This window comes from Enhydra lutris, unplaced genomic scaffold (genome assembly GCF_002288905.1).
Source record: "Enhydra lutris kenyoni isolate GAN:26980312 unplaced genomic scaffold, ASM228890v2 scaffoldscaffold6, whole genome shotgun sequence".
NCBI lineage: Eukaryota > Metazoa > Chordata > Mammalia > Carnivora > Mustelidae > Enhydra > Enhydra lutris.
Genome location: NW_019154090.1, coordinates 49,216,025 through 49,235,157, shown reverse-complemented (window position 1 = coordinate 49,235,157; position 19,133 = coordinate 49,216,025). Strand labels below are relative to the sequence as shown.

The window sequence follows — 19,133 nt, the reverse complement described above, 5'->3', positions numbered from 1 at the left end:
TGAGTGTTCCTTGCGAGACACCTTGCCAATTACCTAAAACCAGCTTAAAGGCTGGAGCAATCAGGCACTGCATAAATCTGAGCTTCTTTTGTGGGTGGTGCGTGTGACTCAGGCACCCTGCTGTGGAATCTCTCTTCCCTGCAGGACCTGTCCACAGCTAGAGGTCTAGCTGATTAGCACTTGGCTCCCTCGTGTGTGATGCTACATGCATAGACCTGCTCCCAGTTGCCCTTGACAGGGTGATTCCAAATTGTTGTGTGGACACAGATGGCTCTGGAAGGAAGATTGGTCTCTTATAAGATTCATTTGGTTTTCAAACTCTGCAAGTCATTTCCAAAGGAATGTGAGGCACTGTAACAATCAAGCAAAATATTCAAAATCATCTCAGGAATGCAGATAATTTTTAATTTAATTTAATTTTTATTTTTATTAAAGATTTTTATTTATTTTAGAGAGAGAGAACGAGTGAGAGAACATGACTGAGGGGGAAGGGCAGAGGGAGAAGGAGAAGCAGAATCCCTATTAAGCAGAGAGCCTGATACGGGGCTTGATCCCAGGACCCTAAGATCATAACCTGAGCTGAAGGCAGACGCTTAACTGACTGGGCCCCCAAGGCACCTCGAGAATTTTTAAAATTGAGCTCTAGGAACAGTCTTAAGATGTCTACCTCTTTACCAAACTATCATGTCTCCATTGCATTTTAGGATTTCTGGGATGATCATGAAGTATTGCCAGTCTGTTTTGGGGGCTTTCTGTGCCTGCAGACCATCCCAGGACAACCTGGAAGCTCCTGTGACTCCCTTGATGATAAAGAAGAGACCACCAGAGACCCCATGTGGTGGTGGTAGGCCCTGAGGTCCTGGGAGGGGGCAGATGGCCTTCAAGGGTAGCAGCTTAGTAAGGCTGGGGGATAATGACAGAATATGGGTAATGGAGAAGCCGTGGGTTCATGCTTGCTTTGAAAATGCCCAGTGAGTTTGAATGGAAGGTATAGTAGCAGGGAGGCTCCTGTTGGGTGATATTGTTCTCTTGGAGGTTGGATCTTGTAAGGGGAGCTCAGATAGGAAAGCTAAAGTGGAAAAGCTTTCTGGAGAGCCATAGTTGTGCTGAGATGCAGGATGGCAGTGGTCCAAGACATGGCCAAAGGAGGTGACTGGCCCCAACAGCAGCTGACTCATACTCATAAATTCACCACATATATTTCACTATTCCCCAGTGCACAGCCAGTTCTAGAAGACACCTCTCTCTGTCTGTGTATCTTGCTGCTGCCTAGTCCCCCAAGCAAAGTGCAAGCATGTCATTCAAGAACTCATTGCTTCATCATTTATCTTTGAATTATTTCTGGGATAACCAGCCCCACAGCTCTTCCCTACTAGCTCAGGAGCTACCCCTGTGGGGCTCTCAGTTCTTGCATGGGCTTGCACATTGTGGTGATGCAAAGCTCAGGTGGACAGAGATACAGAGGGACATAAACACATTCTGAAGTTGTGCTCCAAAGACTCCTTACTATTGTATATACAACCTAGACAACTTAAAAATTTAGAGGGCCTCATATAAGAAGAGATAGGGAAAATTAAGATGAGCAGTATAATGTGCATACTCTGCAGGTCATAGTACATGCTGGGCTCAGTACATTACATGCTGTACAGTACATTATAGCAGTACAGTACATGCTGGGCATAGTACATGCTGGGCTCAGTACATAGTACATTTTCTCAGCTCTGAATTCAGCATCTATTAAGCTTTATGTCTGAAGTTCATATGATTCTCAAAGTTCCCGAAAATGCTTAAGTTCATCAAAAAGGCAAGAAAAGGGAGATTATCAAGAATACCCACCTTGAGAGTCATCAGTCAGGGTCCTGTCCTCTTCCTATACATTTTTTTTTAAGATTTTATTTATTTACTTGAGAGAGAGAGAGAGAGAGAGAGAGAGAATTAGCAGGAAGGGAAGAGACAGAGGGAGAGGGAAAAGCAGACTCCCTGCTGAGCAGGGATCCTGATGTGGGGCTCTATTACAGGATCCTGGGATCAGGACCCAAGCTAAAAGCAGATGCTTAACTGACTGAGCCACCAAGGTGGCCTCTTCTGTACCATTTTTTTATGCAGAGGTGAAGATGGTAATGTTATAAGTACCTTTAAAATACAAGATTGTTCCTATGGGTGAGGTAGTCAGGTAAGGGACTCTCTGACAGTGTTAGAGACTGAATTTCACTGACATCAAAGTGGGAATATCAGAGATATATGAAAAATGGCCCTAGATTCCCAGGAGGATCTAAAATGTGCTCATCGACCAGTGACTCACCAAAACCCTTCTTGAATTGGTATGTTCAGCTTGCATCAATACACATGTGAGCTGAAACAAAGGAAGTTGCTGCCTCTGTGCAAGCTGGCAATTACTGGTACGAACAGCAAGCTGGATCAGTAGCCTTGGCCTGTTCCCAGTTCAGAGGAGAGGCAGGCGTATCCCACTGACCACCCCTGACAAATGCTGACTTAAGGCCATCTGAGGCTAATAGGGGCTGTCCATGTAGCTGCATTTGGAGACACGTGTGGTGACCCTTTGTTGCCTCTGTCATGGACCAGGGCAAGGCTGGACTCAGCACTCAATAGCATGGCCAAGGGCCACGGCACAAAACCAGGAGCCTGTGGTGCTGCAGGTCTGTGTTAGTTCTCAGGATGTCACAGGACTGGTGTAGGCACCTTAATCTTAAAAGAGATGCAAAAGAAACATGAACAGCCCTTCTTTTAGAGGCACACTATATCTTCAAAGCTTTATATACATCCTTTAAAAAGAAAAAAGTTTACACATTTGGAAATGTAATTTGAGGCATCCCATAGGGCCAGATGGAAGAATGCAAAATTTAATACATTGAGATTTTAAACCTAGATTGAGAATCTGCTGGCATTGTCTGGCTCTGCCCTTGGACAATCAACATGTGGGTTTCTCTGCTACAGACAAATAATCACAAAATCAAGGTACTAATTACTGAGATAATGCATCTTCTATATCTGAAAAAAAAAAATCCCTGTAATACACTCCAGGGAACAAAACAGACATGATGTATTTGTTCATTTATACACTGAAACTAGTTAAAAATCAGTAACTTTTATCCAACATTAGATTCTGGAGCGTGGGGGGGACAGCAAAAATCAGAAATCTGATTTGTCTTGGCTGCCCCAGATCATTAATATTTATATGGAATTGTTTAAGGTTGCAAAACAACTTTCAGAAGCTACAATCAGCATATTAAATGTGCATATGAAGATAGAGATATCCATTGAGCAGGGGAGAGGGAGGGAGGAAAGAACGGAGGAGGAGAGAGGGAGAGAAGGGGAGAGATCTTTTGATGGTCGTCAAGCTTCCATTGCACATTTTCCTGATAGAAGGTAAAATATATCCATCTGATATAGTGAGCACACTATTTTTGTGTGTGTGTTTTTAAATCATTTGTCTGCAAAGTGAACTATATTTCTGTGCCAGCCTAGGCTTTTGCAGCCATGGGTCTCCCTCCTCATAAGCTCAATTGACATGCACTCACCTTGGGAGACTGAGGTGGACTTGTTCCAAGTCCTTTCCATCCATCTGTCCCTTGGTAGCATTTTTCTCCCCTTGTGACCCCTTCACTCCTGTTCCTCTGCACCCACTGGGGCAGACCTGTTTTGCCAGGTCTTTTTCCTGGACTCCAGCACAGGTTTTGTGGCATTAGTGGTTACCCGGCTGAGCCAGAAAATCTCTACCTCTCTGCCTATTACCTTGGATGACTGGTGATTCTCAAGTGGAAAGTCAGATCCTACGCTAATGCAGAATCTGCTAGTGCCCACAGATGCATTCATTAGGTGATATATTCAGTTTACTGTGGGTCAGGGGACATTTGATATGATGAACTTGAGGACAAAAGAGAGGCGTGTTGAAGTGTGTGAAACACGGACTCCAAAATGAGTCGATGATTATGAATAGCACCATTTAGCATGTGTGGAATAGGCAAGGGTCCAGTTTTATGTGAATGCACCTGTTCTAAACATACAACTTTGGAGCAAAAAGAAAAATGACCATTTCAGAAGTCCTTGTGACAGGGTTTAGATGGGAGAACATGAAAACGCTGGTTTGTTTTGGTAAGAGAAGTGGTTAGAAAGATGGACAGGTGACAGCTTCTGAAAACACCCAAAGCATTTTTCTTCAAACATTTGAAAAGATTCCAGTCCCTTTTCACACCAGTCAAAGGTTTGCTGTGACTAGCGTCTGGCTGATGGGAAGGTGGAGGGAGATGAATGGCCCAGGGTCTTCCTCCATCTATCTCCAGTGACCCCAAGGGTATAAAGAGATATCCACAGAGACCCCCACAGTGCCTGACAAATGTGTCTGCTCACTTCCTTGCAAAATGATTTTTTAATCTAGAGATGAGTCTATTTTAGAACATACTGTTTCCATTCTGTGCTTCCTGACTATTCTTCAGGTTGTAATTCCAACCTGTTACTCTCTGGCTTAAAATGCTCTGTTAACAGGCAGACTCTCTGCTCTGCATTCAAGGCTCTCTAGCCCTTCCCTGCCTTCTCAGTCCTATGTCAGTCTGCTTCCTTCTGCAGCATAAAGCTGATATCAGCGTGATTTATTCCTCCCCCCACCCTCAGTCACCTCTGTCTTTATTTTTTCCAGGTATGATGCGGGAACAAGCCAGATGGGGCAGAGAATTAACTGTCCCTGATAGCTGCTCCCAACCCATGACTGGCAGCACCTCCTCCTTTCAGTGGAGTGCCTTGGAGGAGCAAGATGTGCTCTGTCTCCCAGAGGTTCCCCATGGGATTACTGCAGTTGTCCACTGTCCTTCAGAGGCATCTCCCCAGACCATCGTTCGGAGGCCTGATTTAGTCTCTGTCATGGCCAACTTCTCCCAGCTGTGTCTGAACACCCTTACATGATACTACGTTTATAAGCCACATGGCTCCTCTTTAGGAAAAGACCAAGAAGAACATGGGTGTGCATAGCTCTCCATCAGACACAAATGTAACCAGGATTCAGTGAGCCTCTAAGAAGTGCCAGACCCTGTACTTGTTACCATTTACACAAGGATGTGACATCCTCTGAGTGTGCATAAGGCACAGATGGGCTTTGTCCCATTTCTCACACACCTGTTGACTGCAGTAATTTTGTACTTGGTTACTCATGCAGAACAAAGAGCCAGTTGAGCTTCCTGTTAGCACCAGAAGGAATGGGCATTCAAGCAGCAGATAATCTAAATTCTTCAACCAAGCCTTCAATTTTCTAATTAAAAAATATTCCTTTCATGAAATAAATATATTCCCCATATAAACAATTAAGGAAAGAGAGACATGCAGGCTTCTACTTCTGGTAATGCCTCCAGTAACTTCTCTGCAGAAGACAGCTAAAAGCCCTAGAGCAGACATTGAAGAACATTTTTATAAGTATCAAAAATATTGAAAAAAAAAAAAGAGAGGTTATTAGCCAGAGGGAAGGCAAGAATCTGGAGGGGTAGACCAGTCACCAGGAGACACTTCTGCCCTGGTGATGTTTGCTGACCCACAAAAGGAGACTGAGTGGGAGTGTTTTGGTTACTTTTGGGGCTCAGAGCCCACTAAAGACAGAGATCCTGGCAAACCAGCCACTGCCACAGGATAGGGCACCAAAGAGTTATCATTGAAGAAACAGTGAGGTGAAAAGGTATCTGTCCTCTCATGAATTACAGCCTGGCTTTGCATCTACCCAAAACTTGAGCTGGGGGGGTCGCTGGGTGGCTCAGTCAGTTAAGTGTCTGACTCTTGGTTTCAGCTCAGGTCATGGTCTCAGGGTGGTGAAATCGAGCCCAAAGGCTGGTTCAGTGCTGGGCTTGGCGCTGAGCCAAGGGTGGGGTCTGCTTAAGAGGCTCTCTTCCTCTCCCTCCACCCCTACCCCGCTCCCGTGCACACAGTCTCTTAAAATAAAATAAATCTTAAAACCAAAACAAAACCAAAAAAATGTTGAGTTTGGACTAAGGTGACCCTGAATTCTTTGTGCCCCAAGTCCTAACAAAAGCAAAGAAATACCTTTCTGAAACAAAGTGGCATCCTTCTAATCCTCAAAATATTCCATTAATACGTTTTAAAAACATTTTATTTATTTACTTGACACAGAGAGAGCGAGAGCACGAGCGAGTGCACAAGAAGAGGGACCTGAAGGAAGAGAGAGAAGCAGGCTCCCCATTGAACAGGGAACCCTAAGCGGGGCTCAATCCCAGGGTCCTGGGACCACAACCTGAGCTGAAGGCAGATGCGCAACTGACTGGACCACTCAGGCATTTCTCCATGAATACCCCCCCCCCCCCGCTAATGACCAGCATACAACAACAAAAATCTAAGAACATATGTCATGAGTAAGAACAAAGAGAAGTTAAAAAATAGACTCACAGGATTCCCTGACATTATAATCATCAGCCATCAATTATAAAAGACCTCTGCTTACTATGTTCAAGAAAACAAGAGGTTTAAAATTCTGGCAGCTAATCACTATAAAAAAAAAAAGTGTTACAGCAGATCTGAAAAAGAGGAAACAAATTCTAGAGCTGATGCATTAAAAAGAAAAAGAATATTCTAACTTGGTGAATGGTTTATCAGAAGCTTCACTACAACTGAAGATGGAACTGCCACCCAGAATTTCATATCTAGTGAAAACACCTAGAAGAATGAAATTAATAAAATGATATTTCCAATGACACAAAACAGATAGCATTTCACCAGTGACCCATATTCAAGGAAATTCTAAAGGATATTCTCTAGATAAAAGGAAAACCATGCAAGCCAGAAGGTCAAGGATTTAGGAAGAAACAAAGAATGAAGTGGAGGACGCAGATACAAGCAAATAAATATTGACAATATAAGACAGTAACAATAATATCTTCTTGAAGGCACATCTGTCTACCCACACTTCTATGTATATACAAAAAAGGAAATAAGGCCCAAATTCATACTTTGAAAACATTAATAAATTTATCATGTAGATGAAACTGACAAAATTCTAGAAAAATACAACTTTCCAGAATGCAACCTAACTTATCAATGTTAAATACATTAAATCAGTAATTAAAAATCTTCCTCCAAGAAAGCTCCAGGCCCAGATGGCTCCACCAGTGAATACCATGAGAGAGAAAACAAATAAATAATTTCAGTTTTATATAAACTTTCAGGGAACAGAAAAACAAGGCAATGAATGCAAGCTCAGTTTGACATTTTTCAATCAGCCAAGGCAATTTGCTTCGTTGTAGGTTGAAGGAAAACACTCATATAAATTTTTTCATTTGCACAAAAAGCTTTTGATAAGTTCGACATCCTTTCATGATTAAAAAATAAGATATCTGAAAGCTCTTATGTCTCTATTAAGGTTGGAAATTTTCCTTTAGACACCTGAGACACTATAAGGATGTCACTTATGCTGATCACAGCTTTTGCAAGTGTAGTCAGGAAAGATAAAGTAATGAGGGCTTGGGAAAGTAAACATAGGGAATAAATAATAAAGATGCAAAGAAGTGAGCCCTATGGAAGTCACGACCATACACACTGGTGGGGTCAGGGGCCAAGGTCAGAAGGGAATGTGGCAGGGGGATATGGAGGTATTGTATTTCTTGACCTAGCTGATGGTTACTTGGCCACCTGCTTTAGACTAATTTGTTAAGCTATGTGGTTATACATGTGTACTGTTCTGAGTGTTACTTTCAAACTAAGAATGGTTTGAAAATCATGTTCACATTAATGATGTTAAAACAAACACACAAATAGGGGCACCTGGCTGGCTCAGTTGGTGGAGCATGCAACTCTTGATCTCAAACTCGGGGTTGTGAGTTTGAGCCCCATGATGGGGGTAAATACTACTTAAAAATAAAATCTTAAAAAACCCAAAGAACACACACACACACACACACATACAGACACATACACACACAAAACATGAAAAATAAACACAAACACACTTGTGCAAAGGAGAGAAAAGCTAGTTATTGCCTGTATTTGGAGTTATTTTCTCTCCAGTCCCTTTCCATTTTTCTGACTTTCAGAAATGTATAACAATATATCCCACTCTCGGAGAGCTAAACATTGTAATAAAGGAAGACTTAAAAAAGGAATCAATTGACTGATTCTTCCAACAAACAACCATGGGATAATTTTTCAAGCCACAAACTTGTTCTTGTTGGAAGGATAAATGGGGACTGATAAGAAAATTAATAAAAGATAATTTTTACATGGGAACTCAAATCAATCAGCATTAAATTAAAAAAAAATAAGTGATCATGGATAAGACTGAATTAGACTCGGTACCAAATGCCGGTACAGAGGAACTCTCTTGGCATTGCAGTGATTCCATACAGTCTCACCCCCAGGACCCCCCTTTTGGTGTACCAGTGAACCTGCTATTGTGATCCTGAATAAACAAACTTGCTAAGCTTCTGCTTCCTTACTTGCTGGGCCCAAGAGAACCTGTGTCTTGGCCAATGGTCCTCATGAGGATGAAATGTTATCCACAGTAAACTTCCTCCACAGAAGTGGATCTGAGTGCATCTGAAAGATTCATAAATAGCACAGACCCTGATGTGAACAGGGTCTATCCACCTTTCCCAGCTGTGCAGTGGTGATAGTACTGCTACCTCCTTCTATAGGGCCTTTATGAAAATTAGGTGCCCATAAAGCACTTTGCACCCTGCCCAGCTTGAATTTAAGGCAATGCTCTTACTGTAGTTCTCACTCCATGGAAGGGTGCTACTCTTGTCTAGTACAGGATAAAGGCTGGATGTCAGCTTATTATACCACCCACTTTCCTTTTGGTGTCAGGTCAGTGTAGACCACAGAGAGTCTTCCTGCTACATTATCAATGCTCCTGTGTCCATGGAGGAGGGGCAGCCCTCGGGCAATAACGGGATAGAACCTCAGCTTGCTGATGCCCAGGTGACTAGCTCAGCACCTGTGCTTCCTGGAGAAGGGACAGGAGGAGGGGCATGAGACACATCTCCTGCAGCTCAGAGTCCCTCAGCCTCCTGCCTCCGGCTGGTCACTGACTGCTCTGGCCCAGGCCTTTCCCCCACCACAGCCAAGGCAGCATGACACTCCACCTGTGCAGGCCATGGGAGTGGGACAACACTCCCTCTCCAGTGGCCCCTGCCAGAATGGTCCTGTGAGCTGGGAGGTGGTAACCAGCGTGGTAAGGCACTTCCATTTCTTTCCTTCCTTCTATGTACCTCTAAATAAAGCATTAACGCCCCGACCTTGCTGTAGGTTCCACGTCTAGGGAGCCTGGGGCAAGTCCAGGAGGGTGATAGATTTTTCTGCTTGGTGCCCATCAGCTTGCTGCAGTGGTGTTACGCATCTCCCAGGGCCACACAGGGGAAGCAGTAGCCTGAGGCATTCCAGCTCCCAGGCCTGGGCCAGGGCCTCGGTCATTCACTGCAGCAAAGGCTCACTCTCTCTCAGCCCAGCGTCTCCTGGAGAATAAGGCCAAAACTGATACACAGCCTAATAACTGTAGTTCTTTCAGAATCAGACATAACAAGGAATGGGGCAGTCCCTGGAGAAGTTGAAGCACGTCCTGAAATACTAGAACAGAAACAAGGAAAAACACACATAGCCTTTCCCACAACATAAAGCCAGAATCTCTTCTGCACACACTATTTCTCCCCTTCAGCTTGCATTTTTAGCTGCAGAAAAATGCACAGTGGACATCCATCATCTCTCTCCTGAGCAATGCTGCCAAGGCAGCTCCTCCAAGTGCATCCTGGAAGACCTTGAGAGGCCTTGGGTGATAGGCTGGGGGTAAGGAAGGAAGGATGAGCAAATTCAGGGCCAATCCCTTTCCTGATCATGGAGGAAACAATCCCATCTCTTCAGCATGCCCCAGACACCACATGCACCTCTCTATGGTGTCGTGAAGCTCCCTGCATCCCAGCAACAAGGGCTACTACTCCTTTGCCTCCTGCATGAGCCACACGTGTGTACAGGGAGTGACACTGGAGTGCCCCATAGTAGGCACAGAGACTAATCATGTAAACATGAAGGTGACCAGTTGATGGTCATATTGACATCTGGGTGTGCGGGGGGCAAGAGCAAGGACCCAGAAACCACATGGAGGTAAACACATGTGTGGGCACTGTGGAGAAGTGATGTAACAAAGAAAAAGGTGTTTTCACATTTAATCATCTCTCCAGGTGGCAAAATAAATGCACACACACACACGCGCGCGCACACACACACACACACACACACACACACACACACACAGATACACAACATGGGAATCATTCCAGCTGCAAGAGGTCAGAAGTCTAGGCACTGAGAAGTCCCTAATGGTTTCCTGCTTCATATTTTTAAGTTATCTGACCAATCTCGCATTTTTCTAAGAGCAGTCAGTTTGTTCTTTCAATGTCAATAAAGTGGAAGATGAGACAAGTCATCCAAGTCCTGATGGCCCCATGGGTTGGTTCTTTTAGCTCCATTAGAATGGTGGCTCAAGAACCAGCTACGTAAGTGAATCCAACAAATGGCATTATTTGGCAGTCTGCAAGGAAACCGTGTCCCCACCCTCTTTGAGAGGCACGTCTTGAGAGTGATTACAGAAAAGTTTGGGGTCTTTCTCGGAAATGGGGTGAAAACATTGACAAGAATCCTATGAATCAGCCGTAATCAATTAGTATTGATATCCAAGGTGGAGATTCAGGAGAGAAGCATTTCATTCCTGCTGGACAGTGATGCTGTCCCTCATGTCTTCTACCAGGGCTGATCTGAGCAACAGGTCTTTATGCCCCAAATTCCATAATTGTTTTCCTCCACCTTTGTAAAATTTACACAGTCACTTATTCAGAGGGAAAAAAAACAGTTTGCAATGTACTCGGTTTGTGTTTCTACTCTGCTAGAGAAAGTCAAATTCAGGAAAAATAGTAAGTACCTTTAGTATATATTACTACTAAGGATTGCCTGGTTCTCTCCCATAATTTAATATTATCCAGTCCTACTGGAGTCAGATGGGGAAAGGACAGACACATCCCTAAGAGCTATTATCAGAGTTGCTATTTCACTGAGAAAACAAGAGGGGAGGATTCTATGGTCCAGAACACTGCTGGATGGTCTATTCCTGGATGATTATACCAGTCTCCAGCAAGGTGTCCCAGCTTCTACCCTCGTCCTCTACAGGCTCGCTTGATAGAGTATACACAGGTGGTGTCTTTCCTCTGCTCAAATACCCCAGTGGCCTCTCGGCCCAAATAAAAAGACTGAGTCACTGTTACAACCTAAAAGGCACTGTGAAGTCTGCCCCCACCTGCCCCTCTCTTGGCTCATTTTCTCTTCCACACCCAGAGGGCACCTGCTGCAACCACAGTGGCTTCCACATCATTCCCTGTGTGCACCAGGCATGTTCCCCACACTTCCTTTGCCCTGGCTATCCCTCTGCCTGAGATATTCTTTCTCAAGAGGTCCACATGGCCAGTCTGTAATTTCATCATGAAATGGCACTGCCTCAACAAGCCTTTCCATGGCCACCTATTTAAAAATGTATGCTCCATATCCATTTCCTACTTAATTTTTCTCTTGTATAATGTATCTCTATTGGACACTTGAAGTTTATGTGTGTGTGTTCTCCACTTTTCTTGATGAGAATGTTGACTCTGTGAAGGTGGAGTTCTGCTTTGTTCACCGCTGCATCCCTGCACACAGAGCAGGGCCTGGCGCATAGTAGGTGCTCAATAAATAGCAGATGAATGACTGTATTTAAGGACACTCTTATAGGCTGGGTTGTACTCTCATTCTTCTATTTTTCATATACAGAGTTTCCTCTTTTTTCTCCCTAATTTTTCTAATTCCCTTTGCTGGTGCTATTCATAATCTGGTTTTAATACCCTTTTCTCATTTAATTTCCGTTATAATTTTGCAGTTAGTAAAAGAAAGAAACACTTTATAAAATGGAATGAAATCAAGACATAATAACTACTGGAATGCAGGAGATGTTTGCCACAGAGGCAGCCCATGCAACCCTCCAGCCTGTCTGGGGCTCAGCTCCAGACCCAAGGCCTTCTGGGGGAGGGTCCCCAACCTCTGTCTTGATAGCACCTGCCCTGTGGGATTGAGTAAAGGTAAAGGTACTGAGGGCAAGCACCGCTATCCTGTCTAGAATGGACCTTTCTTTCTTACTACAACATGCTTTAAGCGCAGTAAGGCATGGTGGATTTAGAAACAAGTACTGTACTACTATTTTTGTTTGCAAACAGATAAAAGTCAAACTATATTGCAGAAGATTGAGTTTTAAGGGTTAGAAATATTGCTATTTACCTCATGTACCCATACTTGCTATCTCTCCAATTTCTATACATCATTTAACGCTTTGAAACTTAAGTTTTCTCATCCATAAAACGATAACAACTGCCCACCTTTCAAACTCATCACAAAGATTAAATAAGAAAAGATGTGCTCAGTAACCAGCTCCCAGCAGGCACTCAGCAAATTAGGGCTTCATTTCTATCCTCCACATTATTCAGAAGCCTCGGTTCCTAGATGGAGCTACCAACATTGTACACGACACTTCCTGCCCTATGAATTGGTTTATAAAACCTGCTTGCATTGAGAGCTGGGTCAGACAACTGATGCAGCTGGAGTAAAACAAGGCTGTGGACAAATGTTATGCCCCTCCCCCCACCGGCCTCCACGTGGACTCTTGAGTCCTCCATCCCCGTGGGCCCAGGCAGTTGCCTCCTCCAGAGGTGCTCTGCACCAGGCCATACCAGTAATCTCAGTGCATGGCCAAACACCCCTGACCTTAGGACAACATCCGACTTTGCTGAGCCCCGATTTCATGGCCCAGAGAGTGATATGATGGCAGTGCTGCATCACAGATGCCCTATGCTCAAATGCAGATTACCAGGCCCTTTCCCCGATGCTCTGACCCAGCAGGTCTTCGGTGAGGTCAGGCAACGTGCATTGCAAACTGTGCTGGTGTGTTGATGCTGCTGGTCAGGACCCGGCCCCGAGAAAGCATGTGCACAGTATTTAACGTGGGACCAGCACCTATGACGTGCTCAGCAGTTATCACCTAGCTTGCTAACACCTTCAGTACTATTGTTCCTATTACTTAACTAACCTTATTTGAATTATAAAATCTGTTGGAGAAAATATCCTCTGTCTCCTTCCAGGTCTCCCTTCACGAGGGACCCACATGGGTATAGACAACTGGGATTTCCAGTAGAGCATGGTCAGCCCCTGATACTTTGCAGGAACCTTGCAGGGACCATCTCTCTATGTTCACTTCTGTGGCCTAACTGGCTACATGCTGTAGGCTATTCTGATACCATTTTGTGGATCAGGAAGCTGAGGTGTGGTAAAGTTGCCTGCTGACCTGGACCCAGCTGGAATAAGGCAGAATAAAAAATAAGCCAGGTTTTGTAAGTCCAGGGAACCTATTAATTCTCCTCCCCACTGCCCTGTGGCATCTATTCATTGAGATTTGCTTTGTTTTGTTTGCCTGGAATGGACTCACACATTTCTGAATGGCTTGCTGAGTGATTATTTTGACAACACACAGACATGATGTAATTGTCAGTGACTACACTGAGATCTGATCTATGAAAAAAGGAAAAGAAATCACCCCAAATCACACTTAGGCATCGAAGATTTCCTTGTGAATAGCATTTGCAATGTGAGGGGTCCTGTCTTCCCAGATGGCTGTGACCTCCCTGCCTCAGTATCCCCACACCTGAGGGCAGCAGCAGGCCCTGGGAGCAGCCCACAAAGGACCCCGGAGAAATGGGCTTGCTCTGGGCTCTCCTCTCTCCAGTGCATGCAGGGAGAGCTCTCCCAGCTGCCTTTGCTCAGGAGAGCACTGATTTAATCAAGTGTAATGACTCTCAGAGTGTCTGTTCTATGGTGTGCCCCATCCTCTCCCCTCCAATGCCTGCTGCAGATTTTGTGTCTGCAGTTGGGCTGAAGAGACACACAGAATGCGCAACAGCCTGATGGCTGGGCTGGAGCACCATGTGCCCGGGGCTGGGTGTCCCCCAGATCTGCAGGAAAGCCCTGAGCTGCCAAAGCTCTAGGCTGTCAAACAGCAAGCGTTGTGGGGAGAAGGTTCGGGACATGGGTCCTGTGATAGGCACTAACCTGCAGAGAGTTCTCCCAAAGATGTAGTACCCTTTCTTTGCTGGGGTTCCACTGAAGGAAATCCATGCTCACAGTACTAGGAAAAGAAGGACTGAGAGCCTGGGAGTTGGAGGGACCCCGGAGCCCGTCCTCTAATTTCAATGCTGCAGGCATTCAAAAGTATTTGCTTTTCTCTTCAGAGCAGTGTGACCAGAGGCCTCCACAGACACTGCATTTCACATTCGCTGTGAAACGAATAATCAGAATGGTCTTTACAACCAAAGGTGTTAACCATCATGACACATCAGGCCCAAGTAAGAGGTTCTTAAGGTGTGAAGAATAAAATTACTTTCCGAGAAAGAACCTAAATGCCAGCGTTGGCAGTTGTGGCCCTGATATTTATTATAGTTGCAATCTTTCAGACAGAGACCCTGTGCACAGTTCGTCCTGCTCCAGAGATGGGGCCTCACCTAGGATGTGGAGCCGCCAAGACAGGGCAGCCTCTCCAGCCTTTCCCTGTGGCCAGTCATTTACCAGAGCTCATTTCTGCCCAGCGCCCTGTCTGCACATTCACGCTGATGTCGGCTGCCACACCTTTGAGCAGGTAACATCTGCCCCCATGTAATCCAAGGGGAAACTATCCCATTGTAAAATTTGGCAATCAAAATATAGCTCTGATGTCAATGGTACTTCCCAACAACGCCAGACAAGGTAGGTAAAGGGCTTTCTCAGCTGGGTTGACCCAGGAGGTTAAGAGTGACCTGCCCCGCCTTACCACTACAGTTGGCGGGACTGGGATTCATGGGAGAAGGCTAATGTCACACATCATCTCATGGGAAAAGCCTGAATGCCCTGTGATGTGGGAGAAGCTGGTTCTCTATGTCCCATACTCCTGTCCTTCCTTTTCTAATAGTGAGACTACCCTTTGCAGCTTGCTCACACATGTTCCGGGTGCAGTTTACACAGGAGAGGACAGGCTCTGGGCCTTGGGGATCTTCTTCAGAGCATGTTCTGCACACTGAGGGCATCTGTGTACACGTCTGTCTCCCAACCCCACTGTGTGCCCCAATCCTCGCCCATGTAGTAGTGCCCATGTCCCCTTCTTGGGGTCGAGGTATACCCAGGTCTGACTCCCCCCACACAGCTACCCAGGCCTCTGCCAGACCTGGAGTCTTGCTCCCTGGCCCATGCCTATTTCCCCAGAGAAGGGTGTTTTTGGCATTTGTAGGATAAACTCACAAAAGTGAAGGTCAGACAGATCCCCCAGGCCAAGCTGGATAAGGAACAACCGCTCAACACAACCCCAGCAGTGCAGGACTGCCCCATCCTCCATCTGGCCCCACCCAATAGCTTGTAGAATCTGGACTACAGAGCAGGGCTGGGAGGCGGGCCTGCTTCATTACTTCCTGGAGGGGTCTCTCCAGAGTCCCTGCTAAGAAGCATCTGTTCTCAGGGGTGTTCACTGCTCTTCCCTGTTCCTCCATGATGTCACAGAAGGAAGGAGGAGAGAAAGGAAAATGTATCAAGGGACTCTCCTCTCACCAAACAAAATGAGGTCAGCACAGAACCCTGTAAAAAGCAGTGAGAGGTCACTGCTGGACTCAGCCAGGAGACCTGTTTTCAAGCCAGGAGAAATAAATGTTTCCAACCCAAGACCTGCCAGAGCCCCAGAATCCTAGAAGCAGGAAAGGGAGCACTGGCTGCTGAGGGATGCTCGGCATGCCCCAAGGACACACATGATTGTGGGCTCTGCGCTCACCCCGCTGATCCAGGGAGCCGCCTTCCTATGGTCTGGCTGGGATGACGGTGTGGCTGTGGGGATGCTGAGACACTCTGTGGCTGGCAGACTAACAAAAACCGGGACTGAGACTGTTTCTACGCGAGTACTCTTCATTTGCTAGAGAATATCTTTCAGCCTATCTTCCATGAAGGCACAACAAGAAGGATGCTTTGCATGAAAAAGGCCTGGGTACTGACCCCCAGAAGCCCTCATGCTGAAGGAAGGAGGGCAAGATTCACCATCCGATGGGCCATGTCCTCCAGCAAAACTTCAGCTAGGGAGGGGCACACATGGACTGCTGGAAACTAGAACCTATTTTGTATGAATGAGACTGACTGCAGAGAGATCCACCCCCATGCCCCACCTACTTTCCCAGCAAGTCTAGGGTGCCTCCCAGGGCTGAGTCCATCCCACATCCCAGCCTGCTTTTGTCAGGAAGCCCTCTTCCTGAGGACAGCCTGCCTTGCCCTGGGGGCCATGAAGCAGTCCCAGTACGCCGAGGTGAGGCCTCCTGATCTCTCTCTCTCCTGGGCCTGTCCTCCATACAATGCAGGCCACGTGGGAAAACCTGAGCTGCACAGTCTTCTCGGGCTCTCCTCCTCAGTGGCCTCACTGTGCTGCATGTGGGGCCGCTGGAGAGAGGCTTACCTCATGGGACAAGTAGAAGGCCGCGATGCCTAAAGGCCAGAAGCAGCAGAGCATGGAGAAGACGCTGAGGCCCAAGTGGTCCCTTGGGGGCATCATGAGGAAGTTGTCCTCACTCTCTGTGTCACTTGAGTAGTCGCTCTGCAAGAGAGAAATGGGCAGGGATGGGACAGAAGAAGAGATCATTAACAATGGAGTCACTCTACAATGCCCCAAATGTGGATGTCGAAACTGGGATGGTCACTGATGCTACTGTGCAGTGATAGGAAGGAAGATTCCTTCTCCGAGAAAGGAAGAAAGGAAGGCCCCAGTTAAGGAAAACTTTATCAAGAATAGGAGGAGAAAAATTCCAAGTACTTGGCTCTTGGGTTCCATAGAAGATCAAATACTACATAAGTCCATTATTTCACAGATCTTTGGGATCCAGGGACACAGGATGGGGACAGAAATTTAACCTATGCGAGGATGGGATGGGCACATTCAGAAGGCACACTCACCAGCATGTGGACTCCTTTCTTTATTCTAAGACTTCAAACTGGTTTACAGGGCTAGGCAGGGGCCGCTTGGGGCAAGGGGACATTCCTTGAAACCCCTTCATTTCCTCAGACTCTGATCTGAGTTAGGACATTGCTGGGCCTAGCGTCAACCCTGGGTGTCCACGTTCCTTCCAGAGGAGCTGATGGCTGCTTCATGAGAAAGCAGCTCTGTGATGAGGCCATTTGGCAAGCCCATGGGCTCATCCCAGGCCTGGCAGAACCTCCTAGGGAGTCTGGTGCAGGGTTCAGGGACTGGCACAGGGATTTGTAAAAAGCAGCTCGGAAGACTCCAGCACTCACCAAGTATGGGAACCATGGATCAAACCTCCCTGCAGAAGGCTCCCTAGCTCCAGGATGCTAGACAGCTGGTGTCCCCCCACCACCCCCACCTCTAGATGTTGTGCCTACAGGATGCTTTTCGCCTCATGGGTTGTTCCATTTGTTGGGTCCCCATCATGAATCTTTTCTCCTCATTAAAACATGGCACACTTATGCTGGTTCATCCAAAAACCAGGGCCAGCGTATCTCCGTGCTTATTTTATACAAAGACAGAATCACATTTTACTCCAGATTTTGTTTCCTAAAAAAGAACCAGAGCATCTCTTCCTGAGAGGGTCATTAGCTTCCTCACTCCCTTTGCCAGTGCCAGAGGTGGTTAAACACACAGCCTCCGGCTGTAGGGCGGGCAGAGGCACTCGGTGCGCGCTGCAGACAGCCTGGTCACTGCCTCAGGTGGCTTCAGGGCAGGCACTGACCTGAGGCCCCAAACACCCAGGTGGACACTGAGTGTGAGTGAGCCTTGTGCTATGTGGACGCCATCACTGCCACGACCACCCCAGCAGTGCCACTGTGTGCTGCCCCTGACATTCTGGTGCACGGACAGACAGATGAAGTCCCCAGGGGGCCATGGGCCGCCTCCCTATTTGGGTTAACTAAATGCACGTATCACTGCCATTCAGAGCCTCCTGTCAGTGTGCAGACAGCCACAGGGCTGCAGGGAATTAATGGGAACTTCCCATTAGTATTCTGTTTCTGTGTCGTTGAGGGAGAACAGGCACATTCTCTTGGTCTCATTCAAAACAAACAAGGACCCTCTCCAGAGGCCCGGTGCTTGAAGTGGGCTATGCACTGTCTACACAGTCCCCATCCACCCATCACACACTTGCACACATGCACACCGCCCCCCCACCATGGGTCAGAGACTGGGAGGGATCCCTTGTCACAGGGAGCTGGCTCCTTCCTACCAAGCAGGTTCTCTACCCTAGGAAGACACTGGCCCCTGGGGTGCCAGCCACTCCACGAGTCTGGACCACAGGGCTTCCCCGAGACAGAGCCCGGTCTGTGAAATTTCTATGCTTTTCACTCTGTAGCACTGCTTTCCATAAGGTCTCTCAAACAATGAAGGGAAATGAGAATCATGGTCCTTATGACTATCTGGAAATGGCACTGAGCCACCCCTGGAATGGACAATTCACAGGTGAGACCCGGGGCTGGAGGGCTGGCCAGGGAGAGATGTGCATGTGTCAGCCTGCTGGGAAGCCAACATCTTTGATCTGAATGGAGGGGTGCAGTGTTCTAGGCTGGGCCTGAGTGTCTTCATGGCTGTGTGTCTCCAGACAAGCAGCCATATGTCAAGGCTACCTTGGCCTCCAGACTCTCACTCTGGAAACAGGAGAGTGTCAGCACCTTTGGGTGGCTTAGCCGCAATGCAAAGGGTCCTCTGCACGAGGAGCTGGTGAGGTCTGGGAAGGGAGGCACCTGTAGTGACAGTCCCAGGGCAGGGGTGACGGTGACCAGAGGGCCCCTGGGAGGGGTGGAGGATCAGGTATAAAAGAGCAACCACCTCTCTCAGCACAGGACACAGACACGGAGCTAATGAGCTTTACACCAACCCATCAGGATGCTACAGGTGGAAGTGCTTGCACATGGCCAACAACTCTGTCTATGGGTATTTTCGTTTCTTAGCTTTTGTAGGGCTTTTTGTTTGTTTCAGTTTACTACGAGTTTTATATACCTGCACTGGCTGGAGTCTCATGGCAACTCTGGAAATAGGTGTAGTTACTATTTTTATTGTTATT

General features: G+C 46.7%; 1 protein-coding gene across 1 annotated transcript in view; it reads right to left on the bottom strand.

Moving 5' to 3' along the window:
- LOC111141918 (synapse differentiation inducing 1) overlaps positions 1-19,133 on the bottom strand; it is a 101,733-nt gene that overhangs the window by 51,855 nt on the left and 30,745 nt on the right. Inside the window, exon 2 of the mRNA XM_022494762.1 lies at positions 16,523-16,660. Within this exon, the coding sequence (XP_022350470.1) occupies positions 16,523-16,660 (138 nt within the window). The remainder of the gene's footprint in view (positions 1-16,522; positions 16,661-19,133) is intronic.